This window comes from Gymnoscopelus braueri, assembly GCF_963280865.1.
Source record: "Gymnoscopelus braueri genome assembly, chromosome: 5".
Taxonomy (NCBI): domain Eukaryota; kingdom Metazoa; phylum Chordata; class Actinopteri; order Myctophiformes; family Myctophidae; genus Gymnoscopelus; species Gymnoscopelus braueri.
This window is the reverse complement of record NC_137606.1, coordinates 49,908,542-49,936,347: the sequence shown is the minus strand read 5'-3', so window position 1 is coordinate 49,936,347 and position 27,806 is coordinate 49,908,542. Positions and strand designations below refer to the sequence as shown.

Below are 27,806 nucleotides of genomic sequence, written 5' to 3'. Positions count from 1 at the left end.
TTTGAGTGTAAGAACTACTGATTTAGAAGGCATTTGTAGAATCAGCCTCAGGTCTTAACATAATATTTCCCCACAGTAAAATAACTAAATACAATCAAATCAAACTGGAGATTAGAGCAATGATGAGTAGAACCCTTTATTATGAAAAGTATAGTCCAGTGAGTCCAGTGCAGCAACACAGTATCACACATATTACACAAACTTCTGGTACAGATTGAAGCCTCACTGGTACACATCAGAGTTAACCCCTCACTGCCTGGTACACAACATATTTGAACAGAATTGTCACCGTTGAGTGGAAAAAACGTATGTCCAAAACTGTCACTTTTCAGAAAATGGAAGAAAAAAAAGATTAAAAAAATATAGCAATAATAGCAGATGTACAAGGTCACACGTGTCACATCTCGACTGTGAGCTTGAGCATCGGCTATTTTTGCTACTTTTGTGTGACACTACTAGTATGATGAAGCAGGGCAGTCATTTACGAAAAACATAATATTTAAAATATGGAAATACGACGTTTCTCCATATTTAACTCACTTGGTACGGAGCAGAGCCAACCCTTACTGCATATCGCCGGTATCGGTGCAGAAACCTTGTATCTCCATATTTGAACGTTTTAAGTCGTTCCCCTGCATTGAATGCCTTACTTTTTCATATGACGTGTGACGTGTGTCGCAGAAAAGTAGTGAAAATGACAAATCTCACAAAATTGTAGCCAAGGTGGCACGGTCATAAACTGACCTGCATTATTAAGCCTGCACAAAACAGTCATACCAAGACACCCAATGCCACTCACTGGCGGCCAAAAATAATATGTTCTATGATGAGAGGTGGATAGGAGCAGGAGAGAGTATTCATCTATGTCCCTCTCACCCCAGATAAACACTGCCGTTTCAAAAGGACAAGTGAAGCATAGAGCTTGTAGTTGTGGCATCTTAACAAAATCTTTAAAAAACGTTTAAAGATTTTGGACATTTCTTTTACCTTTTCATCCCAAAAATAGGAAGACCAGGTTTAAAGTAGTTAGCTCTGTCTATGAGGTTCTCTTTTATAAATATTGAATGAACCAAAATGAAAAACAAATCTATTGAAAAGCGCTTGGTGACATTGGAGCTCTTTGAACGCAGTTACTTCCTGTATGCGTTTTACCATTTTGCTGAAAAGTAACAGTTTGGGATCTACAAGGTTTCTGCCCGACAGCAACTATACTTAACCCTTTACTGCATATCTACTCAGCTGTCTGAACAGAGCTGGGGTGGGCAGGGAGAGAGACAGACAGACACGCAACAGAGACAGGCAGACAGGTAGACAGACAGTCTAAGAGAGCAGCTAGCAGGGCCATACATGCCTGCAGTGGTCTGTCCTTGTTCAGACAGACAGGCCAAACAACGCCTCCTACAGGCACACACACGTCATGTTTCTGTACAACCAACTAAAGGAACAAAGGGGGAGAGGGAGGGAGGGAGAGGGAGGGAGGGAGGGAGGGGGCTTTTTTTTGGATTGCTGTGAAATAACTAAAAAATAAAAAACGTTAAAAAGAAAAGGAGGGAAATGAGCGTTGGCTCATCAGAGTGGCATGTGGTTCCCCTGCACGCTGATCTTCACGGCGTGACCCGTCTTCGTCAGGCGACGGATGTCTTGAAAACGACGAAACTGTTTGTCGACGCGAGACACACCTTTCTTTAATGGACCCTGCAAGAGAGAGAGAGACACACACTGAAGTTTATATACAGTATATGTATATTATACACCATCTCATCCGCCCTGCGAGTGGATGGTCGGGGGCATGATGGCCGTGCAGTACAGTAAGAGACCAGGCCGGGGCGCCGGGCGAGCATGCGGCAGCCCGGGCAAAAAAAAACCGAAAACATAACAATGACAAACAGGAAGCTGACGGGCTAACCGTCGAGGACGCGTTTGCCCGTGCCAGGAAAACCAGTGCTCCTCGTTCCGCTTTTCCCACATGTACTGGTTTCCCACACGTACTGTACTGTAACATATATAAATATACACACACACACACACTTTGGCAATGCTGTTCAATACAAACTGCTAGTAAACAAGACACATTAAAGCAATCAATACATCATGTCAACAATATGAGCAGCAAAGTCGCTTTCTATCCCATTACCAAGCAACCATACTGCAAATCTAACCAACACTGCACACTGTCAGACGCAGGCCCATGCAGTTAGCACTTAGTGTCCTCTAGGTACTACACAACACTTTGATAATGGTTCATTTAACAACTTAACAAGCCATATTATATACTTCGTTGTACGATAATTCAGGGAAAATAGCTGCTCTATAAGCTCACAATGGCTGCGGGTAAATGGACCATCATGTATTCATTCAGAATGAATTCATTCCGAATGAACTCATTCCGAATAGAGGAATCTGATCCACTCACCTGTTTACATGGGACCTGAATAAAAGTATTCCTCGTTTACATGACCAAAGCATTCATTCGGAATATAACTTTTGACATGCGCAAAGTGGTTCCCGCCTACGCCCGGGCATGGACCAGGGGCCACAACCCGGAGCAGAGCTTCCCCTGGTGGGCATGGGGAGGAGGCAATAGCCCCTTGTGCCTCCGCAGCGGAGGTCTGTCGGTCGTAGACAGGCCGGTAAGCAACGCACCGACTCCTGGCCAGGCAGCGTTGTACGCGGTACAAGCCTGTGTTCCTTTGTTATTGCCGTTTTAATGCAAAAGTAGCAGATCTACAAGTTCAGACCAGTTTATTTTTTTGTATTGGTACCAGACACGGTAAAACGTAGGCTAGCCTATACTATGTCACATTTCTCATGTAGGTACGATGACGTAATCGCGCATTCGCACATGGTCATTATAATAATAATTTATAAATAATAATACATAAACACCGGACCGCTCATGGTCATTATAATAATAAATGGAGAGAGAGAGAGAGCAACACTACAGTCTATGAAACAAGGCACGCTCATTTATGGCAAAAGTACAAAAGTATTGGCATCAAAATATACTTAAGTAGAAAGTATAAGCTACTCATTATGCCGAGTGTCACGTTTTTCTTGTATTATTATGAAAAAGCTTTGAAACATGCTGTAACTCATTCACTGTGACGAAAACCCTCTTTCTGCGCCGAGTAGCGTGCGGTGCGCACACGGAGAATGCGGAGTCTGTCGCCCTAAAACACAATCGCCCCGGGTCAAAATCCAGCGACCATGGAGCGGCCGTGGTTGGCCTGCTCAAAAGGTGCGTGGGGCGTAGTGTTTTGGGACGACCGTTCCGGCTGCCCATGTAATGAATTGATTAAGTAAAACTCATCCGTTTTCGCTGCAGCTGCGCCCTAATAATGTAGTTTTCATTTATTTTTGTTCACGTATGCTATTAAAACAATGCAGCTATTGCAGTATTGGGCCTTAACATGTGATTAAAAATGTATACGTATTTGGCCCCTCATATAAAATAAATGTAAAATCTGATTTAAAATTGAAACTTGCAGCTGATCAATGCGTTTCTGCGTTTACATGTGGACAGGGATTTTAAAAAAAAATCTTTGTCATGTGGCCAGGGATTATTTTTAAAAACTGAGGACTAAAATACCCGTTTAGAAAAAGATCCATATAAGTGTAGCCTAGGCCAGCAATCCTTGGAGCGTCCGTTCTCCTGGACAAGTCTGGGCTTAACCATGGCTGATTAAATGACGCTATAGAATAGAATCATTAATTTTATCCCGCAGGAGCGACCGTGGCCGAATTAGAGATTTGATAGGTCATTTTTGGACAATTCTGACAGCACTATAAGCACGGACATGCGCAAAGGAATGCATGTATTCCAAACAGAGAGGAGCGTTCGGAATAAAGTGTTTACATGGTCAATTCCTATTGGTATATCCCGATTCAAACGGTCTATACCACCCCTCCTAACCCGAATGAAAATTCATTCGGGTCAGACTGGAATGGAATATTCTATTCCAATTGAGGTGTTTACATGAGCATTTCTATTCTGAATGAATTCATCCATTCATTCATTCCGAATAGAAGTGTATTCATTCCGAATGAAACTGTCCATGTACCCGCAGCCAGTGTGTTGTTGCGATGTGATGCGTTGTGAGATCTATAGAAAAGTATATATATAAGCCTATAATGACAAGGACACCAGGTTTAATGTGGTTAAGATATATCGTCAGGTAAAACAGTGCACACTGCAAAACCACCAGGTCATGCATGTCACAGGTTTAAGAGTTAGCTTCAATGGGCTCTATGCACAGCAGCCATATTGGAAATACTTCCTTCACAGGTCTTACCAATGATTCTAGTGAAGGCTCTGTTCCCTTTAGCGTATATTTCAAGGACCCCCATAACAAATGCATTTGCACACTCTCAGAGTTACACACTCATAGTAAGGGACCATTTGGAACCCCTTCAAGGAACCACTTTGAGACCCACTGGTGTAGCAGAGTGTTTCCAGTGAGCCAACATCCACAATATCAGCACCCTGACTCCGTTTGACCAGAATGGAACACAACCTTAACCCATTAATACCTGGAACGCATCTGTGTCACTTTAGATGTCTTTGGCTATTCAAAAATAGCAGATATACAAGCTCATAGCGCGGCGAGTGCCGCGCTACGAGCTTGTAGATCTGCTATTTTTGAAAAATCGTGAATTTTTATTTTTTTTCAAAAAACTGTTAGGATTTAGATTTTTTTAAAGAATCGCCTCAGGTCTTAAAGGGTTCATTAGAATCATTGGTAAAACCTGTGAAGAAAGCATGGAAACAGCCCAATTTCTGTCCAATATGGCTGCTGTGCATAGAGCCTTTAAGTGCACACTGGCAGGCCCAGGACGTGGGGACTTACTGCCCTCTACAGGTTAACAGCGGGCTCTACATCTTCCATCGTTCGTTGCCGTCCACGTTGAGCTTCACCGCTCCCACAGGACGGTGCATCTTCCTCTGCTCAATAAAATGACGCTTGTGCTTCTCCAGTCGGCTGATGCCTTTTTTTTGCGGCTAACAAGAGGGACCAACCACATCACAGCTTCCTAAAACAACTCTTCCTGGTACAGGATGAGTGATTTTCAACCTTTTTTTTATTCAAGAACGACCCCCCCCCAGTTTGATATGCATTAGGCCACAGAACCCCATTTGATATGCTTTTTTATCTCTGGGACCCCCAATGGTTAATTTTTCTTTTAGCCAAATATATATACACAATCCCTTTGCCCTGCTGCTGCTAGTTACCCACATGGTTACTAAATGCTAAAATATGCTGTTTGTAATACGACTGTTTGGTTCGCACACCTTAAATGATAAACAGTGAACTTTATGTGGTGTAGGTACATAGCACAAAATAGGTTAAATGCATTGACTGCACATTTCTTAGACTCTAGTTATTATGTATATCTGTCTGGTGTATTGTTGTGTTTTTGTGTCTTTTTGTTAACACTTTTCTAGAACATGCTTCCCCAGTGCCAGGCATTTTGACCATTTTGACTAATCTTTGAGGACCCCTAGAATATTGTGTGCTTTGACTATGAACACATGGAATATCTCAAAACAAAGATTAGAATCTCTTCTTTCATCTGGAAAAGAAAGTGAGTTGTGGTCCGTTGTGGTCCCAACCCACAGTTTGAGAACGACGGTGACGTCAGGCCTACAAAATCCAGAGGGCGCCAGGTATTTTGCGAGAGAAATAAGCAACCAGGTCAATGAAAACAAAGTTTTATATAGAGATAGCAGTACATGTCTTACTTTGTTACTAACTAAAGTTGACTAATAGTCAACACAGCAAATCAAACCTATTAGGAAAATAGCCAATCTCTACAAGCTCAGAGGTTGTGGGCTTGTAGATCAGCTATTTGCGCGTGCGCGCACACACACACACACACACACACACACACACACACACACACACACACTGCTCTCCGTGCTCTCTCGCACGGATCACTGGGACGACGACGATGGGGGAGGGTTGATGATCGTGGACTGGCGCTTGTGGATCGGCTTTTTGTTTTGTGTTTTTTTTTAGCTCGCCTCGGATCAACGGGCTGAGTTGTTTATGAAGCGCTTTCGCACGCCAACATCCTGGAGAAAAGATCATCACCCGCGAGTGTGCACATACGAGCGCGAGCGCGAGAATCTCACGGGGACGCGCGCCTCCGCCGCTCATGGTAAGATCCTGTCTCCCAGAGCTAAAATGTGTTTACTGTGTTTCGGTTTGTAATGGCGGCGGACAACGTTACCCGCGGCCGCGCGGCTCAGACTCTTTTGTGTGAGACGTGTTTGTGTGATCACGTGGTAAACTGACAGAAGGAGACTCGCTCACTGCATAGAGGTTAAGGAAAACTCCTTAGACAAGACTTATATTTTTTTCCTTTATTTTAACCCATTAAGACCTGAGGCCGCTTCTAAACATTTTCTAAATACTAACAGTTTTTCGGAAAAGAATGTAAAAAAATAATTTTCACGATTTTTTCAAAAATAGCAGATCTACAAGCTCGTAGCGCGCTACGAGCTTGTATATCTGCTATTTTTGAATAGCCTAAATAAATCTAAAAGTGACACAGATGCGTTCCAGGTATTAATGGGTTAAGATGCTCATAATGTGCTCGGTGCTCAGTGGATTAAAAAGCAAACGTTTCAGTCCTCCCAGGACCTTCGTCAGTGCTATAATATGTGTGATCACGTGACCAGATCACGTGTTTTTTCAACTTCTCCGTCATCTACATGAAAGATATTGACCCACCATGTGCTGGAGGGGGTAATCTTACGCGGACCACTAAAAAGACCCTAGCCCGTAGATCTACGGGCTTGGCGGGTAACAGGTGGATTTACCGGCCCGTAGATCTACGGGCTTGGCAGGTAATGTGTTAACACATTCCCTGCCATTGACGGAGATCTCCGTCATTTCAAGTCCAACACTTGACTGCCATTTACGGTAGGCTGGGCAAGACCTGGGATGTTGGTTGTCTAGGAAGTTGACAACCGGAAATGGTTGAATTTGGCGGAAGTACCGCCCAAGGAAATTACGTTGATGCTTTACAAATCTGTTAACAGATTAAGAATGTTAACAAATCTGTTAACATTCTCCGTGAATGAAACGAGTGGTCAAAGAATATCGTTTCCGGGGGAAACGGAAATCCTGTCCACTCAGGACTTCCTAGACACTCGCTGCTTTAGGTCGTGACCAGGCTCTTCTTTTCGCAGATGAGTGAGGCTGGGACTGAGGTTACATTGACTGAGATCTCCGTCAATTAAAAAAATTAATTATTATGTGATTATGCTAGAGGGCGCTCTTCGCCAACCCATGAATGATGCCTTGACTGCGAGAGAACGATAGAACCGTTATCCCCCCCCAAAAAATAACCCTGTCCACTCCTATGTTATGAGATTCAGAAAAACACATCTAGCTCGGATTTCTTCTCCCAGACAGCGTTTTTTGGCCATATTCAACTGCCGAAAACAGACAGAACGGACGATCGCGGTTACAATGTTTTTGTTCCGGTGGATAGAACAGACCCTCGTCCTCCCCCCAGACAGCTTTTGTTTACATCCGTGTCCACATCGTGGCTTCTGTGGGTCTCCGTGGATCGTCAAAATAAGGTAAAAACGCTGGCAGTGGTGGATGAATTAATTAAATACCCGGCAGTGAATGTGTCAACACAATTTTATGTCCTATGTCTTGTTTTACTAAATTGTAGCTGCACTTTTAACAATTTAATAAAGGAATTGTTATTTATTCCAAGATTTGTTCATGTTCTTTTCAGTTATGACTGATTGTCAAACTAGATAATAAAACGCACTGTATCGGATCAGTACAGGTTAAGGTATCGCGAAGGAAGAAATGGTCGGAATATCTCTTAATTGAACTACTCAATATGATATATTTGAATGAACGATGTGAGAATAGTATGTTAAAACATTGTTATTTGAAAAGACACTGACCCTGGCGGACTCCACTTCTATGTTCCATTTGGGTCGGACCACGTAGTCTTTGTTAGACGGCATAGGAACCCTGGCCCGGGCACAGAAGCCTGGATCACCTGGTCTCAACGCTCTGAAGAAAGAAAGAGAGAGAAGAGTGGGAGAGAAGAGGAGGGGAAGGAGAGAGAGAGAGAGAGAGAAAGACAGACAGAGACGTCAACTGACGGTAACGCGGACAAAGTCCAGTAAAAACATTTTTGTTTTGAATTTAAATCTCAAGTGACCTGTATGCAGTGGTGGAAAAAGTACTCAAATTCTTTACTTAAGTAAAAGTACCAATACTGCAATATAAAAATACTCTGTTACAAATAAAAGTCCAGAATTAAAAATGTACTTGAGTAAAAGTACAAAAGTATTGGCATCAAAATGTACTTAAAGTACCAAAAGTAAAAGTACTAAATATTTGAAAATAGCCGATCTACAAGCTCACAACGCGTCGCGATGCGACGCGTTGTGAGCTTGTAGATCTGCTATTTTCAAATAGCCTAGGTATAAAATAGGGCTAAAGTGGTTAATGTATGTTTCATTATATCATAATTTATATCTGAAAAGTAACTAGTAACTAAAGTTTTCAAATAATTGTAGTGGAGTAAAAGTACAATATTTGCCTCTGAGATGTAGTGGAGTAGAAGTAAAAGTATTGGAAATACTCAAGTAAAGTACAAATACCTCAAAATTGTACTTAAGTACAGTACTTAAGTAAATGTACTTAGTTACTTTCCACCACTGCCTGTATGTTTACTGTTATCCCATATATTACTAATTATGAACGTGTTAATTGCCACTAACTAACGAGATGGTTTATTATGGTGAATGTTTGGGTTCAGTGACATGGACACCTACTTCTCTTCTCCAGTAAGCTGCTTCTCCAGGTCTCTACGAGGAGTCTGACCTCCAGAACTAGAGAGACGGACAGACAGACAGACAGATTAAGAGTCAAGGTATTCAGTCAGTCATAACTGGGTGGTAAAGCGGTTGATCCTTTCGGGTCAGTGTTCGATAGAAACAAGACATTGAAACATCACGATTACAGACAGAACGCAGAGTCACTCCTAACCCTGGCCAGCAGTTAGTTATTATCACACACTCAATAACTCCTAATAATATACCAATTCACTGCTTCATTTACACATTAAAACCACTTTAACCCATTAAGACCTGAGGCCGCTTCTAAACATTTTCTAAATCCTAACAGTTTTTCGGAAAAAAATGTAAAAAAATAATTTTCACGATTTTTCAAAAATAGCAGATCTACAAGCTCGTAGCGCGGCACCGAGTGCCGCGCTACGAGCTTGTAGATCTGCTATTTTTGAATAGCCTAAAGAAATCTAAAAGTGACACAGATGCGTTCCAGGTATTAATGGGTTAAAGCACAATGAGGCAGACAGACAGACAGACAGACAGAATTAGAGTTAAATGAATGGATGGAATGGCAACCAGAGAGAGCGATGTGGTCAGAAGAGTGGGACGGGGTAGCAACAGGGTTCCCATTCTTGATCCTAAGAGAAGTTCCAACTTCCAACACTAGAACTCCTCTAGAACCTTATATTGGACTCCTCCAGAACAGAGGTTCCCAACCCCCGGTCCCCAGACTGGGACATGTACCACCGGTAGGGGGGCCGCGGACGGGATTTCCTAGTTTATGGATCGAAGTATATGCGCACCGTCTTCATAACCAGCCTCGAGGCCTCATCCCTGCTTGAGCTGATCTGATCCATGTACTCCTTACTATTGGCTGATTGTAAGGTAACTGACCTGATCCTTGTACTGCTTACTATTGGCTGATTGTAAGGTCACTGACCTGATACTTGTACTGCTTACTATTGGCTGATTGTAATGTCACTCACCTAGGATCTGATCCTTCTACTCCTTACTATTGGTTGATTGTAATGTCACTGACCTAGGATCTGATCCTTCTACTCCTTACTATTGGCTGATTGTAATGTCACTGACCTAGGATCTGATCCTTGTACTCCTTACTATTGGCTGATTGTAATGTCACTCACCTAGGATCTGATCCTTCTACTCCTTACTATTGGCTGATTGTAATGTCACTCACCTAGGATCTGATCCTTCTACTCCTTACTATTGGCTGATTGTAATGTCACTCACCTAGGATCTGACTTGTTGGTAGTTGACACAGAGAAGACTGAATGTAATCAGAGACACACCCACTGACAAACTGTGCATTTATCAAACCAATCAATCAATAGCTGTAATGATTAACTATTCATCAGATCATTACGCTCACATTAGTGTCTTCGTGCAACACACACACACTCTGCATAAACAGGACGACAACTTATTTGACATCCTCTGACTTATGGACCTTCAACCAATAACAACAACAACAACAGGTTCCAACTCAACCAATCAGGCAAAGAGGCGGGACTAGCAGTGCAACCATGCAATGAACCTGATTAGAGGAGAGAAGACATCAGGCTCCTCAGACCTCTCCGCTACCTTCTGGGGTTGACTGGGAGGGAGGGGGGGGGGGGGGTGATGAGAGAAAACAAAGACAGTAGAGAGAGGAGAGAAAGACAACGAGAGAGAGAGCTATATGATGTTAAGGGAAAAGTGTGTGCAAGTGGAACTTGAATGATTCTGAATGAGGGGAACGACAGAACATTCTATTGTGGAGGGAACAAAACTGAGATGAAAGGGAGAAAGCGGGAATAGAGAATTTAAATATGTAGAATTATTGACATATATATATGATATTGTCTAGAAACCTCATATGCCCAAAACAGGATTCAAATGTTTAAGGTCAGTGTTAGTTGTACCTTGAATCTCTTTTCTGTGGCATCTGCTGGTCAAGGTCTCTCTGCTGTCTCTCCTCTCTCGTCATCCCTTTGTAGTTGGACGTCAGGCCAAAGATGGGCCGCGACCACTCGTCTGGAGAGAGAACAGTCATCTGATCAATAAATACCCACCACTAGCCACTGCCTAACAAAGGTGATTTGCCCTGATGTCCATATTATTTGGAGTCTAGGAACAAAAAAAACAGGTACTCAATGGTGAGACACAGGTAATAATGTTCAGGTACTCACTGATGAGTTTGAGTGCCAGATCTTTGTTGGATCTGGCCTCTTTGGGGTGTTTGTAGAGGAACATGACAGCACGTCCAATCCCACTGTGTTTCAACGTCTCCTGACTCACACTGGGCAGCTGCAGGGGAAAACGGATGAAATCATTGATATACAGAATACAAAAATAACATAATTATTACTGATAGCTTTGGAATACAGACAGTGGGACAGCTGAGAGGGAGACAGACGGACAGTAGGACAGCTGAGAGGGACAGTGTAGGAGAGACAGACAGTAGAACAGATGAGAGGGAGACAGAGTAGGAGAGACAGACGGACAGTAGGACAGCTGAGAGGGACAGTGTAGAAGAGACAGACGGACAGTGGGACAGCTGAGAGGGAGACAGTGTAGCAGAGACAGACAGGACAGCTGAGAGACAGACAGTGTAGGAGAGAGACAGTAGAACAGCTGAGAAGGAGACAGTGTAGCACAGACGGACAGTAGGACAGCTGAGAGACAGACAGTGTAGCAGAGACAGACAGTAGGACAGCTGAGAGGGAGACAGTGTAGGAGAGAGACAGTAGAACAGCTGAGAAGGACACAGTGTAGCACAGACGGACAGTAGGACAGCTGAGAGGGAGACAGTGTAGGAGACACAGACAGTAGAACAGCTGAGAAGGACACAGTGTAGCACAGACGGACAGTAGGACAGCTGAGAGGGAGACAGTGTAGGAGACACAGACAGTAGGACTGCTGAGAGGGAGACAGTGTAGGAGACACAGACAGTAGGACAGCTGAGAGGGAGACAGTGTAGGAGACACAGACAGTAAGACTGCTGAGAGCGAGACAGTGCAGGAGAGACAGACAGTAGGACAACTGAGAGGGAGACAGTGCAGGAGAGACAGAAAGTAGGACTGTGATCTTACTTCCTGTAGAATCCCTAGTAGTTCCTTTCTGATTCGTAGTGCTGGGAGGCTCTTGTCTGGCAGAGGACTGATCCACTCTCTAATGGCAGTCATCACTCCACTGTCTATGAAGGTGTCCTTCAGATCCTGTCTGCATACACACACACAGACACACAGACACACACACACACCATCATCATCAAAACTCAGCAACATGACAATGTTTGCATGAAGCATCATAGACACTGAAATGAACACTGGAACCATTCCTCCCTAGCCACATATGTCCAGAACATTCTAACACTAAAATAGCATTTTTCAGACAGACAAATCAGGAGATCTTTTTATTTATTCGACTTTATTCGACATACTATTGGCGAGGTGTGGAATGCGGTATTTTCTCTATCTGTGACTAGGGCTGTGAATCTGCTATCTCACGACTCGATTCCGATTCTTGGGGTCACGATTCCGATTTTTTTCAAAACAAACGATTCTTGATTGAAAAACTAATTTTTTTTTCTCCGATTCAGCCCTGAACTTGCCACTTATATAAACTTAAATAAATAAATAAATCCCATACCCCTATCTGTGAGATCATTCCGCGTTCTGAGCTTGTAGATGTGCCCTTTTCACTATTTTGGAACATTTCGCATTTTGCAGCACGGACGGTGACGTCGAAGCCTCATTCTCGCTTCATCTCGCGCCCACCGGAAAAGTAGTGCTTAAGGATAAGGATAATTCCTTTAACAGGTCCGTTCATGAAAGTCCTTGCGGTGTTGTTTCCAATGAGGGCCTGTGAGCAATTAGGGGTTAAGAGTCTTGCTCAGGGACAAATTTCATTTCATCGACACATTTGCTGGCCTGGCCTGGAATCGTACCTGGGGCAACCAGGGCCTCTGGCTCCCTAGGCGGGCTCACTAACCACTCAGCTATGGCACCCCCTTTTTCTATGGCCGCTTCTTTTTCAATCCGACTGATTTTCCACATGTACTGTAACATATACACTATTATCAATAATACTTTACTTCTTCAGGTGCATGACAACGACAGGCAGCAGGGTCAACTTCTTCAGCGCTGGTTTCTTCTGAGCGTTGAGCGCTCTGTCCTCCTGGGAATCGAACCAGCAGTTAGATAAGAACGGTACACCCAACATACCTGAAGTCACTGTCAGGCAAAAGCCTTGCATTTCCTCATTTGAATGTTTTTTTATTTCATAAATTAATGCCCCGCTTCATTGTGCAGGAGTGCCATGCAAAAATAGCAGATCTACAAGCTCACAATGTGTCACAATGAGAAATGTTATAAGCTTGTAGATGTACTATTTTGAAGAAAACAAAATGTACGTGAAAGTGAAAATAGTTTGTGTTTGTGGGCTTTATAAATATCGAACCAATGAAAAGTCTTAAAAAGAGCTTGTGACTAAATAATAATGGGACATTACAGTCATTTAGCAGACGCTTTTATCCAATGCGACTTACAATAAGTGCGCATTCAACATCGGTAGGGAACGAAACTACTAATCGCCAGAAGTCTTAAGTGCATTCTCTTCTAAAACAAGCAACTAAGAGTATACCTAGCGCTGAGGTAAAAGTGCAATATATCAGCTGCCTACTTTCTTAAACAGATGAGGCAAATAGGAAAATCAAATGAGCGAGAGCTAAAACAAATAAGTCTATCGAATAAACAAGATCCAATAAAACAAGAGTTTGTGGGGGGACAGTAGGCCTATCACAATTATTACATTGTCAAATAGCAATTATAATCATTTCCATGTTTAAAGATTTTCCTCTTAAATTTTTTATCCCGCGATTTTTGTAACCCATTTTTTTCACCCGGTGCCAATTTCCTAAGTGATCCTGGGCGCTACACCTACCCTACACCAGCGCTACACCAGTCCCCTTCAGCCTAGGGAGGCCAGGGCCGAGCTCATGCCTCCTTCAATGCATGAGAGCCAACTGACCTTCTTGTCACCTGACAGGGGAGAGTTTCCCTGGTTGGACGTAGCGCGTGGAAGGAACACGTTATTCCAACCAGTTCCATTCTCCTCCATCAGGCGCCCCGGCTGTCATGGGGAGGCGGTATAGTGACCAGGATTACTGCATGTTTTTGTGAGGGTATTAACTACCCTAGGAGACACGGGGAGAACATGCAAACTCCACACAGAGTAGGCCCTTTCGCCAACCCCACCTTGGGTATGGGCGCTGATGACGCGGAGGAGAAGACACGCCCCCAGTGCCCACAGCACTGGGGCCGTCCCCGGCGGGAATCGAACCCAGGACCTTCTAGCTGTGAGGCGACAGCGCTACCGAATGCGCCACCGTGCCCTCATGTTTAAAGATTATCATGCATTTGATAGACAAGCTTACACGTGACGCGTTGTAAGCTTGTAGATCAGCTATTTCCACAAAGTTCTGCAAATCAGCAATTTTTTTAATTATAAAATTATTAAATATCAGTAGTTCTTTAACTTCTATTTAAGTTATTCTATTTAAGTTATTTGTCATACCTGTCCTGTGAATTTTTTTATTACGAAGGCTAAAAGGCAAACAGAAATGTAATTTGTCTTCATATGTTCAATGCCAAAATTAAATCGATGATCGCAATTATTAATCCGTCATCTTAAATGTTGTAATGGTGACAGCCCTAGTAAACAGGGGATGTTACAGTGCAGGTCAGATGACTGACTGACCTCTGCGGCCTCGTTCATCCTGATGATCATGGCGCTGACCACGTCGTCGGCGTCGCTGATGAAGGTTCCTCCGTCTCTGTGCTTCCTCCTCCTCCCGCCCTGGGCCTTCTTACGAGCCAACATCAGGTCAAAGTCTGACATGAAGCTGAGGCTGCACACACACACACACACACACATATACACGGTGAGAACGTGAAGCAGAGGGATGGAAGCTACATTTCGTTGTTACTCGGGCAGAAACCTAATTTCTCCATATTCTAACTTTGTGTTTTTTTGTAAATTAACGCCCTACTTGATCATACTACATACAGCGTCACACAAAAGCATCAAAAGCAGCAGATCCACGAGCTCTAAACGTGGCGCTAAGCAACGTGTTTCGAGCTTGTAGATCTGCTACTTTTGCTTTAAAAAAAAAATTGAATCCTGAAAAGTAACAGTTTTAGACATATCTGGTGATTTCTATCTCACTGTTGTGCACATTTAAGTGAATTAATCTGCAGAAATACAGACAAATGTAATGTCAATCAATGTGTGTTTCTATCAACTACTGTTAAACCCCACTCGCTTTAAACATCTACAATTTACTGGTATGTTTAATGTGGGCATCGTGTGGGAATGTGTGCCGGTATATTTCGTGCCATTAATATCACATCCCGCTGCGTTGTCAGAATGCTTGAACTGTTATCCAGTCACGCGAATGTTAAATGTGAATGCAAACCCATACTTTACAGGTACCGTCATGGGCCGTGTGTCATGACGACATTTAGGTAAGAGACATCAGTAGTTATATCAACAAAATGCTTCATAAATAAATTTGGTACAAAGTTGGTGTTAAAGATGTTCGCTGGAAAAAGCTCTTGTATGTGTACTAACTGGCAGACCGGGCACAAGGGAGAGAAGGAAAGTGTGTGTGTGTGTGAGTGTGTGAGTGTGTGAGTGAGTGTGTGAGTGTGTGAGTGAGTGTGAGAGTGAGTGTGAGAGTGTGTGTGTGTGTGTGTGTGTGTGTGTGTGTGTGTGTGTGTGTGTGTGTGTGTATACTATGTTGAGAGAGCAGAGCGTGTGTGAGACAGCGAGTCGAGACACAATAACCCTTTAAGACCTGAGGCGATTCTTTAAAAAAATCTAAATCCTAACAGTTTTTGGGAAAACATCTAAACATTTTTTTTTCACGATTTTTCAAAAATAGCAGATCTACAAGTTCATAGCGCGGCACTCGGTGCCGCGCTATGAACTTGTATATCTGCTATTTTTGAATAGCCAAAGACATCTAAAGTGACACAGATGCGTTCCAGGTATTAATGGGTTAAGGCTGCCTGGCACCTGGGTGCAAACTGTTCAATGAATGCTTCCTAAGAGCAATGTTGGCAAAAGATATTACAGATAGAGAAAGAGAACAAGAGAGCTAGAGGGAGATGGATGAAGCTATAGGATGATAAGCTGGTCCAGGATCAGTGTGAAGACACCTACTCTTTACCACCTCTGCCCACGCCTTCATCAGAGTCAGAGTCTTCCTCCACCTGCCCCGTCGCCTCCTTCTTCTGCTCTCCCTCCAGCTCCTCCTGGTTGAAGCCCTGCACACGGAACAACCATACTCACATGGACACTGGAACACTTTGTTGTTTATAGAGGTATAAGAAATATAAACCTTTAAAATGGTGGTGTAAGTGATATTTCTTTGCTTAAAACTAAAAAAAAGTAGTTGCTAAAAAGGTAAAATCTCTATATTCTGTTAGTAATCATTGCTATAGTGTCTGTCTGTAACAGGGGTATCCCTGTCTCTCCAGCTCTTTAGTAAACAGAAATTAATAATTTCAGGTGGGACACTCATTTATTAGCTTCAATTTAATAGTTTTACAGTTACATTTTGTCTGCTCATTCATTTGTTTCATCACTTTCAATATCACTTGTTTATCCTGTATGAGTTCTTTCCTGATTGGATGAAATGGGTATCACAAACTGAAAATGTTATTTTCTGTTTACTAAAGAGATGGAGACAACCCTGTTACTGAAGAAACACTATTTAACACTTATTATTTTTCTAAATGTTAAGCCCTATTTTATATTACTTCATACTTGCAGCTATTTTCTATGTTTTTTAACAATTGTGAGTGGAGTTGGGAGGAGAATATTGCTATGAAACTCCCTCTGAAAGAGATAATGTATATCCTTACTGTAAACTCCTCTTCCTCATCACCAGACTCTCCAAAGATGTCTGCGATCATTTTCCTGTTGAGAAAACAACCAGTCACTAGTATCCACCAACAACTTAGTAGAAAACAGTCATAACTAAATAATAGTAGCACCACCAGTAATAATTAGAGCCCGAGTGATATATTGGTCTAGCCGATATAAGCAAGTAAGCCAATATATCAGCCATTATTTGACTTTTTTGATGACTTTGCTATCGGTAATTATGTAGCTGATGTGTCATACATTATATACACATTGATTCATTTGTGCCCAAGCTGCCAGACTGCTAAAAAAACAGTTCTTTAAAAGTTGTTTTTTTAATATTTACTTGTTTGCTTGATCATTGTATAATTGAAGTTAAATATTCTTTTCACACATTGAAGTTTAATGCCCATTTCCCAGGTTCTTTGTGTTAATTTGTATTTGTTTGCTGATAAGATGAATGCAAATACAGAAAGTTTAATAAAATGTTCGTTTTTCAAATTGATTACCTAGACCATTTTGCACTTTGACAAAGTCAAAAACCAAAACATTGATAATCGCCCGGCTAGGACTCAAAAATCTGGCATAGGCTTTAGTAATAACAGTCATAAGTCTAAACTCCATTTTATTATATAGCCCTAATCACTGTTGCGGTGTTACTAAGCAAAGCATGTTTGTATTGTTAAAATGTTGAATAATCTTGCTTGATAACATACTGACCAAAGATTTATACATGGTTTGGAGGGAAAATAAAAAACATCCTTTATCGGCACAAGGGTGCAGCCAATGAAACCCAGTTGGTTAAATCAATGGTTTTCAAATATTTTCATGTCAATTTCATTGTGACACGTTGTGAGCTTGTATATCTGCTTTTTTTCTTCTCTTTTTTTGACACCAGGTTGAAAAGAGGTTAAAAATTGAGACCATCGACTGCATAATTAATTGCAGATACCGATGTATAATCAAATAATGGCCTAATATATCAGATAAAACACAGTAAAAACAACTAACAAACAATAATGACATCAGTAACAGTACTCACTCTTCTCCTTGGTCTTCTCCTCCTGATTCACTGTCGCTGCCAAACAGCGTCTTCTCATCTTTGTTCTCGCCGGCGTTCTTCCTCGCCTCGTCCTCCTCATCCTCGCTGTCGGAGCCCAACTCCCTCAGCTTGGCGGCCATGCTCTTGTCAGGGCCGCCGTCAGAGCCTCCGTCACTGTCTGACACCGCTCTGATCCGCTTCATCGCTGGACATACAGACAGACAATATTGTATCTTATTTATATATTATTATTTGTTAAATTGTTTCCCCCTTTTATTTTTGTCACCTTACTGATGGTGTTACTTTGACTGTGGCGTCTTTCCATCATGCTGTCTCTACAGTACTTTTTCCCTTGCCCTGTAATCTGTATTCAACTGCTGTACCGTCTTTGGCGACTGAATTTCCCCAGCGGGATCAATAAAGGTATTATCTTAAAACAGACACACGCAGACACACTTGAGGCCGCTTTTCTTTTTAAATATCGTTGTTGTCGAGCAGAAACCTCTCATCTCCATAATTTAACATTTTGTGTTTTTTCGTAAATAACACCTAACTTGATCATACAACATAGTCGCACAAAAGCGTCCAAAGTAGCAGATCTGCACGCTCGAAACAGGCTAGCAACGTGTTTTGAGCTTGTCGATCGGCTACTTTTGCCATTTTAGAATTTGAATACTGAAAAGTAACAGTTCTTGGACGATATTCTTTATAGTCCGGTGGATTGGTACGAAATTTTAGGTGAATCGTTAATTTTTTCATAAAAGTGTGAAACTTGGTAGACTTGTACAGTTTGGGGCCCTGAACATTTTCAGATATGGAGCCATCGCAAAAACGCCCCCTGGTGAGCATTTCACTTTCCGCCATTAACAAATAATGTATTTTGTGTCATAACTCCTGAACCAAACATGATAATACAGAATAGGTGACGTCTACACCTATGTTTTGATGGTTAAGGATTACAGTGATATCATTTAAAACAGAGGTTCTCAAACTGTGGGTTAGGACCCCAAATGGAGTCACAGGAAGCTGGCAGTGGCTACATTAACTGAAACAATTAAAATGTGAATCCTTCAAATTAAGTCTGTTTTTGTTTTGGAAAAGCATTCAATTATTATAATGGTTCTGGCAACTGATATAGGCTATATACTATAGGCTATAATCATGAGATAATACAACATAAAATCAGGGGAAAAAAATTTAGCACTTAGTGACTGCACCTTTCAACAGAATAGATTAGAACAAGATAAACATCTATGTAAGCACTCAAAAGAAGTATTGTTTTAACGGGACAATTTGGTAGTGAATGTTGAAAACCTGGACATTGTAGCGTTTTAGAGATATTTGTCATGGACTTGGGAAACATAGCTTAAACCTGGGGCCAGAAAGCAAATTGGTGATGACAATGATGGCTGCCTTGAAACATAAGGGACCAGTTGTGTCATGCATGCTCTGGGCCCTATCTTGCCTTACCCCTTATGCCTAAACGTAAGCCATATTTTACAATTTTGAAAAATAAAAATCAAATATTTCAACTAGCCGATCTACATAGACACATTGTGAGCTTGTAGATCGGCTATTTGAACTACTGGTATTTTAAAATGTTTTTCAAAATAGTAAAATATGCAAAAAAAAAGGTTTAGGGATAAGAGGTAAAGCAGATGGGCCCCCATCTGTTCCTTATGTTTCCTGGCTGCTATGCCCAGCTCTATATACAGTAGCACATAAGAAACAAATATGTTACCGAGCTCTCATATGACATGGGCTATTGCGGTACCTTGTAAATAGAACTCACTCATTGATGTCAACCAAAAACACTTCCTGGTTCTCAGAAAGGGGGCAGGGTTCTTAGAGGTGAGGTCTTACCTGGTTTGTCAGCCTTGTCCTCATCATCATCCTCGCTGTCTGACAGAATGGCCTTCTTCCGCTTTACTGGACAGACACACGCACACATAAATCGTGTTAGTGTGCCATGGAGAACTGAGTGATTTACTGGACTGTAATTCTAAAACTGTCAAAACTGCCAAGACACTTCAGTGTTAATGACACAAACTAAACAGGAACAATTGAACATTATCTGGACCCAGTGTATTTATGCTCATGTTGTCAATTCACAGTAAACAACTATTTGAAAGGGCAGCCAATAGATTAGTGGTTAAAATCAAGCTACTAATGCAAGCATCATAAGCTTTATATAAAAATCTGATGAAACAAACTTTCTTAACCAAAACATCTGAACATCATAATGCCTACAGTCGATCATTAGTTGTTGTATGCGTTTGTTTGTGTACTAACTAACACAGTGACCCCCGAGACCTGCTTCACTTCAAGTCTGGGGAGAATATTTTGGATTATCCAATTTCTAATCAACTACTGAAGATATCGCACAAATATTGTAAATACTCATTATGGTATCAAACAGGAAACCCCAGGACATCAGCCCATGTGCAATTTGAACCCAAAGTGTACCTGGTTTATCTTCATCATCGTCATCACTCGCCCCCTTCTTCTTCTCCTCCTGCTCAGCATCACTGCCAGCCTTCGTCTTGCCTCCCGCAACCTCCTCATCCTCACTGTCTGACTGCATCACAGCCTTCCACTTCCCTCCTCGTTTCTCCCCTGGCCCTGCCTCCTCTTCCTCCTCAGAATGTCTCTTTGCATCGTCCTTCTTGGCTTTCTCCGAGTCAGAGTCACTGTCAGACATTCTTCTCTTCCTCCTCGTCCCCACTTCCTCCTTCTCTGAGTCGCTGTCTGCGATGGGGGCGGCGGCTGTCTTCTTCTTCCTCTCGCTGATGGCCTCCTCATCCTCCTCCTCCATGTCTGAGGAGCTCTTCCTCCTCTGTCTGACAGGAGGAGGAGCCTCCTCGTCGTCTGAAGCGCTGCCTCCTGCTCCTCCTCTGTGTTTTTCTGGGGACGGGGAGGCGCTGGCTGTGTGTTTGACCGGTGGCGATGACTCCTCCTGCTCAGAGTCAGAGTGGCGGCTGGGGCCTTTGGGGGGAGCTGCCTCCTCCTGCTCAGAGTCAGAACGGTGGCTTTTGCCCCTGGCGGGGGCTTCCTCCTCAGAGTCAGAATTGTGGCTTTGGGCCCTGGCAGGGCCTTCCTCCTCAGAGTCAGAACGGTGGCTTTGGCCCTTGGCGGGGGCTTCCTCCTCAGAGTCAGAACGATGGCTTTGGCCCTTGGCGGGGGCTTCCTCCTCAGAGTCAGAGCGGTGGCTTTGGCCCTTGGCGGGGGCTTCCTCCTCAGAGTCAGAACGGTGGCTTTGGCCCTTGGCGGGGGCTTCCTCCTCAGAGTCAGAACGATGGCTGAGGACCCTGGGTGGGGCCTCTTCCTCAGAGTCACTGTGATGCCTGTGGCCCCTGGGTACCACCTCCTCGTCTGAGTCAGAGTGAATGTTGTGTCCCCTGCTGGGAGCCTCGTCCTGTTCTGAGTCAGAGTGATTGCTGCTGTGGCCCCTCCTGGGAGCGTCCTCTTCCTGCTCAGAGTCGCTGTCCTGGACTCGTCTCGCTCCTCCTCCTCCTCCTCCTCCTCCTCCTCCTCTGTGCTCCTCCTCGTTGTCAGAGTCGTTGGTCTCCATGGGATGAAGACCGTCAATGCCGTCCTCATCCTACACACACACACACACACACACACACACACACACACACACACACACACACACACACTTGTAAATAATAATAATCATATGATGTCAATCTATGGAATAAGGATTACTAAAAAACTAATCTGACGGCTAAAACGTTTTGTTAGGCCAAGATCCCAATCAGTGATCTGTAACACAGTGTGAAACCCTAATGATTAGGGTTTATGGAAGATGCTTCTGATAATTAATTCAGCTTGACCCGTCCTAATACTCTTCAATCTTATAAAAAAAGACTGACATCAGTTGTGGGACTCATGGCAACCGAGAACTTTTAATCCATGGGAATAGAAACGTCTAGTCTGATCATGTCGATCAGACACAAGATGTTTGATCAGCTGAAAACTGTCCAGACAGAACTGCACCACAAATACTGTGTGTTTTGACAGTGTTGAAGTGTTTAGGATGGATGGGAGAATGAGTCAGGATGAAACTGGAGGCTCATTGTAATGACAGTAGAATGAAAAGAAGAATAGTCTTATTGTCAGTGGTGGAAAAAGTACTCAAATTCTTTACTTAAGTAAAAGTACCAATACTGTAATATAAAAATACTCTGTTACAAGTAAAAGTCCAGAATTAAAAATTTACTTGAGTAAAAGTACAAAAGTATTGGCATCAAAATGTACTTAAAGTACCAAAAGTAAAAGTACTAAATATTTGAAAATAGCCGATCTACAAGCTCACAACGCGTCGCGATGCGACGCGTTGTGAGCTTGTAGATCTGCTATTTTCAAATAGCCTATGTATAAAATAGGTTTAAAGTGGTTAATGTATGTTTCATTATATCATAGTTTATATCTGAAAAGTAACTAGTAACTAAAGTTTTCAAGTAATTGTAGTGGAGTAAAAGTACAATATTTGCCTCTGAGATGTAGTGGAGTAGAAGTAAAAGTATTGGAAATTGGAAATACTCAAGTAAAGTACAAATACCTCAAAATTGTACTTAAGTACAGTACTTAAGTAAATGTACTTAGTTACTTTCCACCACTGCTTATTGTTAATTAAAACGATATACGGGTAAAGTATATAGTACATAGTCGGACGTAAGGATACGTAACGAGCGCCGGCGCTCCTTACGTTGTCGTTTTTGTCTCCCCCCTCCGTCACCTACGGCTCCAGGATTTCCTTCCGTGCAGTCGACATTCACCGCCAGGCCGACGTGCACGTTACGCACGTCGGCCTGTAGTACCACTGGCGCCCGTTGGCAGTATAAGGGAAAAAAGGTTTTCCTCTGGCCCTCTTTCTCCAAAAAAAGACCCACGTTCACGTTGGTGGAAGTACTTGAGTAAATGTACTTAAAGGGATACTTCACTTTCGGGCCGGGGACACATTTAAAAAATATATTAAAAATAAATGAAAAAAGTTATGGAAAATTCATGGCCCCCTCACACATTAGTAGGACACTCTAATGCGTGAGGGGGCCATGAATTTTCCATAACTTTTTTCATTTATTTTTAATATTTTTTTTAAATGTGTCCCCGGCCCTAAAGTGAAGTATCCCTTTAATTACTTAGACCAATATCCAGTATTCCAGTATTCCCTAAACACACACACTTAAATGATATAGCACAGTGCAGTAGGGGTCGAAACTCACGTTTTGTAGACAACCATTGTTTTTGTCTGGTTTGTGGACTGTTTGTGTCTTTTATTGCGTTGTTTTGGCTAGATGCTACAATGCTAGCTCCCATGTTAGCGCTGTTGCCAGGTTTTGTGAGAGAAATAAGCAACCAGGTCTATGAAAACAAGCCCAAAAGAATCGACTAGGCCACATCACATGAAAATAGCAGATCTACAATATGCATTTGAGAATCACTGGTTTAAATAATAATTGGCCCAAATACGCAACTACACTTTAGAAACAAGCCCAAATAAAACCGCAACCACCAATGTTTGTTTACAAGCAACTTTACAGAAAAATAAGCCCAAAGTCGCTTATAATAAGCGGACATGGCAACACTTCGCAACAGTTAAAGGGATACTTCACTTTCACATAAAATAAACATTAAAAAAACATATTAAAAAAAAATGAAAGAAGTTATGGCAAAATAAAGGCCCCCTCACACATTAGTAGGACACTCTAATGCGTGAGGGGGCCATGAATTTTCCATTACTTTTTTCATTTATTTTTAATATATTTTTTAAATGTTTCCCCCCGCCGAAAGTGAAGTATCCCTTTAATAGCTCGCAACTGCCATCTAGTGGATTAATAGGTGTACGACGCCTCAACGTCATAATTCCTACGGATTTAACGTCAGCGACCTTGCATGTGTCCATAAAGAACGCAAGACATCCCTCACCCCCTAACGCACGTTAAAGGCCCATCTAGGGACTTTGAACGGGCCTTATGTGGTAAGGCAGGACTGACCTCTGAATGATGCTTGTCACTTCTCATGTCCTCATCTGAGCCCGGGTGCTCATCCTGAACCGGGGTCCCTCCACCATCATCTAACAGAACATGACATAAACACAATGCATAACATTGATCATTTATTTATGTATTGACCTATTGATTCATTCAGGGAAGACCATTGAGAGTAAGCCCTCTTTTTCAAAGGACAATACCATTTTAAATAAAGTACAATATAATTAACAATATTTTTTTTAAAACATCATGATGCAGATACATAAGGGCAACACAAAGCAGGTGCAGTCCTTATATAATGTATCCTCAAGTAGTACCTAACAAATTCCATATACTTTATTTTCTTTATTTTTCAAGTGTCACGCGTGTTCCCGGTTCAAACCTGCTACCGAGCCAATCTAACGAAGCTATGGGAAAATTTATCGGAATGAGAAACCGTGACTACAGTTATGCAGAGACGATACTGATCATGAAGCGACAGATAAACAACACAGCAGCACAACTTCTAAAAGTCTGTTTAGAGATCGTCATGTTTTCATAGCAGGCAAAGGTTCAGTAAAGACATTACCTCTTACAAGCACAAATGCAAATCATAAAAGATGGATTTCTGGATCCACAACGGTGTGGCTTCATGTGGCCAGCCTATGATGTCAGTCATCTAACAAACCTATGAAGTATGACTCCAAGTTTGGGCAGAGGTTCAGCCCCATTCAAGGCCGATTTATTTCCATTATAAAACTAAAAGTTAAATATTAAAAAATATAGTATATACACATTAACATATCGGAGGGGGGGGGGGTTGCATGTAAGTACTTATTTGGCCTACTGGCAGCGTACACAAGAAATGTGGTAATGTTGTTCAGACTCAGAGAAACTGTTGAAATGCTGAGTAGTTCCAGCTACTCCTTTTTCACACTGAAAACTGCAACTGAACAATAATGATGGATAAGCAGCAGAATCACTAATGGCATCATTGGTATCAATAAAGTATTGGTTCTTTCATGTTACAATTATTAGTAGGATGGGAACTAAACATGATGTCAGGAATTACATGGATGGTCATGATTGAGGTCCAGGGTTTCTGCTTTTTTGTTTAGGGCAAGTTGAAGTCAGATTTAAGTCTTTTTAAAGGGTCTTAAATTAGAGTTGGTCCTACACTAATAATGGTCCTTGACCTGCTCATATAAGGACTTAGCCCCATTTAGAACCTCTCCCTCCGCTAGGGAGAGGTTCCGATTGGAGCTAATAAGGACCAGTAAGGACCATTTAGAATTGGACTAACAAAGTACATTTACTCAAGACTGTACAATTTTGAGGTATTTTTTTACTTTACTGGAGATAAGATGCATTGTAAGCTTGTAGATCTGCTATTTTCAAGAGATAATCTCTTTACACATTTTAATGGGACATTCTGCATAATGAGTACTTTCTACTTTTGGTACTTAAGGTAGGTATATTTCGATGCCAATACTTTTGTACTTTTACTCACGTAAATTTTGATTACCGGACTTCTACTTGTAACAGAGTATTTCTACCACTGACGTCGCACACAACACAACAACTAGCCCCGTTTGGAACAAGTAAGAAGTAAGGTTCCAAACAACACAAATATAAAAAGGCACAGCTCTATTTATGGTGGCAGGTTATTTAAACATTCTCCCACTGTGTAAACATTGATATATAATGTTCAATTAATGTTATCAAACGTGTATTAAACATGAACATTTACGGGGTACTGTTGTTGTAGCCCTGAAACGTGACTGTCATGACGAAACTTCAATCCGGTTATTGCACTTTTTCCATTTACAACCCGTACATCTACATAAACGTTCAGATTTCAAATATAAAGTGCTTACCCCATGGCCACGGATGTTACAATTGTGTCCGGGCCCTCAGAAGTACCCGAATCTTCCATATTTTTCAATAAAAAGCATTTCAATCCGATCGGTGGCCATTTTCTAATAAAGTTATAAGGTATCCGAGTGCAATACAACTGCTAAACCGATAGGGTCGCGTAGTTGAAAGCCTATGGAGAAAATGGCCACCGATCGGGTTAAAATGCTTTTTATTGAAGAATACGGAAGATACGGGCACTTCTGAGGGCCCGTACATAATTGTAACATCCGTGGTCATGGGGTAAGCACTTCATATGTGAAATATGAACGTTTATGTAGATGTACGGGCCGTAAATGGAGAAAGTGCAAAAACCAGGTTGAAGTTCAGCCACGAGCGTCGTGTGAACCATGGCTAGTGTTGTTGTTGTGTTTGTTAGCCGGTTTGTTTCTATTTGAGTTATTTCTCACCTGACTGGTTCCCGGACATGAAGTCTTCCCCTACGTCCATCAAACGTTCACTAATAATCTATTAATGTAAGATAATATGAGCGGTTTGTTGTTTTATTCACAGTAAAGTAAAAAAAAAAACACGCTGTGTTCACTGAGCTAAGCTAACTGTTAGCCCTGAGATGTTGACGAGTAAAATGGTGGCTCTTCCTGCCTTCCGTCTTAACGCGCATGCGTGCAGAGCCACGGGTAATTTTAACCCTGAAGACGTTAACTGTAAGGCAGTAGTGGAAAAAGTGAGAAAGTACTCAAAATTAATACTGCAATGTAAAAATACTCTGTTACAAGTAAAAGTCCCGGAATTCAAAGAGTTAAAGAAGTACAAAAGTATTGGCATAAAAATGTACTTAAAGTACCAAAAGTAAAAGTGCAGAATGGCCCATTTCACAATCTTTTGATTGACTTAAATAATTGTAGTGGAGTAAAATTACAATATTTGCCTCTGAGATGAAGTGGAGTAGAAGTAAAAGTATTGAAAATTAGAAATACTCCAGTTAAATTAAAAAATACTTCAGAATTGTACTTAAGTACAGTACTTGAGTACTTGTACTAGTTGCTTTACACTACTATACAGGATATTGAACTATTTGGTCTTAAAAATGTTGTAACATTGTGTCCAGTTGTCTTGTAAAACTATGTATATACTTTATTTTATTTTATATATATATATATATTTTTTTTTTAAGAAAGAAGTAAGGAGGGCTAAGTATTTCTACCAGCAAATTAACATTTGTGGTTTTAGTAAGCCAGTTTTTCCAAATTGCAATGTGAACGCAGCTGTTTGTGTGTTGCTGTATTAAACGAGTCGCAGTAGTAAAGTCGTATTAATCTGTATTCCCTCCAACTTGCACATAATTTCTTAGTTTTTATTTATTGTTTTTATTAGTTTTTTGACACCTGCTTTACCTCCTCAAAATCCCAATGACCAACCTATGGGCCTTCTGCTCGGGCGCCCCCCAAATGTGGAACGGGTTTATGGTTTTACCCTTTTTAACTCTATGGTTTTACCTCTAGGCTTTATGCTGCCCTCATGTTTTAAATGTTTTAATGTTTCTTGGATCTTTAATAGTGATGTGTTGAGATATATATATATATATAATATATATATATATATATATATACTTTTTTTTTTTTTATGCAAATGTTATTGTAGCACTTTGAGATTTACATAAATGTATAGTGCATTATAAATAAAATCCATTATTATAATTATTATGTAAACGTATGTTTTCCCTAGCCATGGTTCACGTCATGGTATGACAGTCATGTTTCAGGGCTATGTTTTCCCATGCCAATAAAAAGGTTATTCGAATTGAACTGAATTGAATTATTTTTATGACAGTTCCCATACCAAGGCTATGATTTACCTTGCCCCATACAGGGTAATAAAACACCTTAAGTACTAGACTCTAGTACAGGGTATTTCCTCCGAGGTGGAAAGACTGGTGACGCGAGGTTAAGTACAGGGTACGCCATGGTAGTCCATGGCGCAGTCTTGAGATATAAATGATATTTTTTATTTTTATGATATTGAATTGTTCACAATACTTTCAACTAAACGTTGTGTAACGTCACTAATCATTTTTGTATTTGTTCTGCCTAAAACCCCGTTCACACATGTATCAAACATGAACATTTCGCTGCTTTGTTGATAAAAGAAG

At 41.6% G+C, this 27,806-nt stretch overlaps 1 protein-coding gene across 3 annotated transcripts; it reads right to left on the bottom strand.

The window, feature by feature from the left end:
* Positions 1–105: 105 nt before the first annotated feature.
* Positions 106–26,264, bottom strand: iws1 (interacts with SUPT6H, CTD assembly factor 1). 3 transcript variants are annotated; one of them, XM_080428964.1, is made up of 16 exons: positions 26,107–26,264; positions 23,807–23,886; positions 20,274–21,408; positions 19,671–19,736; positions 17,808–18,012; positions 16,765–16,819; positions 16,061–16,164; positions 14,594–14,744; positions 12,930–13,012; positions 11,926–12,055; positions 11,023–11,140; positions 10,756–10,867; positions 8,816–8,872; positions 7,934–8,045; positions 4,848–4,999; positions 1,556–1,695 (listed from the first exon to the last, which is right to left on the bottom strand). In XM_080428964.1, the coding sequence occupies exons 1-15, from the start codon at positions 26,144–26,146 to the stop codon at positions 4,874–4,876; spliced, it is 2,574 nt and encodes an 857-aa protein (XP_080285090.1). In that variant the 5' UTR covers positions 26,147–26,264; the 3' UTR covers positions 1,556–1,695; positions 4,848–4,873. The 3 variants fall into 3 exon arrangements, with proteins under 3 accessions (XP_080285089.1, XP_080285090.1, XP_080285091.1); XM_080428963.1 differs by lacking the exon at positions 4,848–4,999 and having other exon boundaries at positions 106–1,695; XM_080428965.1 differs by lacking the exons at positions 1,556–1,695; positions 4,848–4,999; positions 7,934–8,045; positions 8,816–8,872 and adding an exon at positions 9,833–10,448.
* Positions 26,265–27,806: the final 1,542 nt, after the last annotated feature.

Excerpts from the sequence above, each read along its gene's own strand:
- iws1 (XM_080428963.1), bottom strand. The coding sequence starts at position 26,146 with ATGGACGTAGGGGAAGACTTCATGTCCGGGAACCAGTCAG. Across the intron at positions 12,056-12,929 it reads GTTGTCATGCACCTGAAGAA|ACAGGATCTGAAGGACACCT; the intron begins GTAAAGTATTAT and ends GTGTGTATGCAG. Across the intron at positions 8,046-8,815 it reads CAGCTTACTGGAGAAGAGAA|AGCGTTGAGACCAGGTGATC; the intron begins GTAGGTGTCCAT and ends TTCTTTCTTCAG.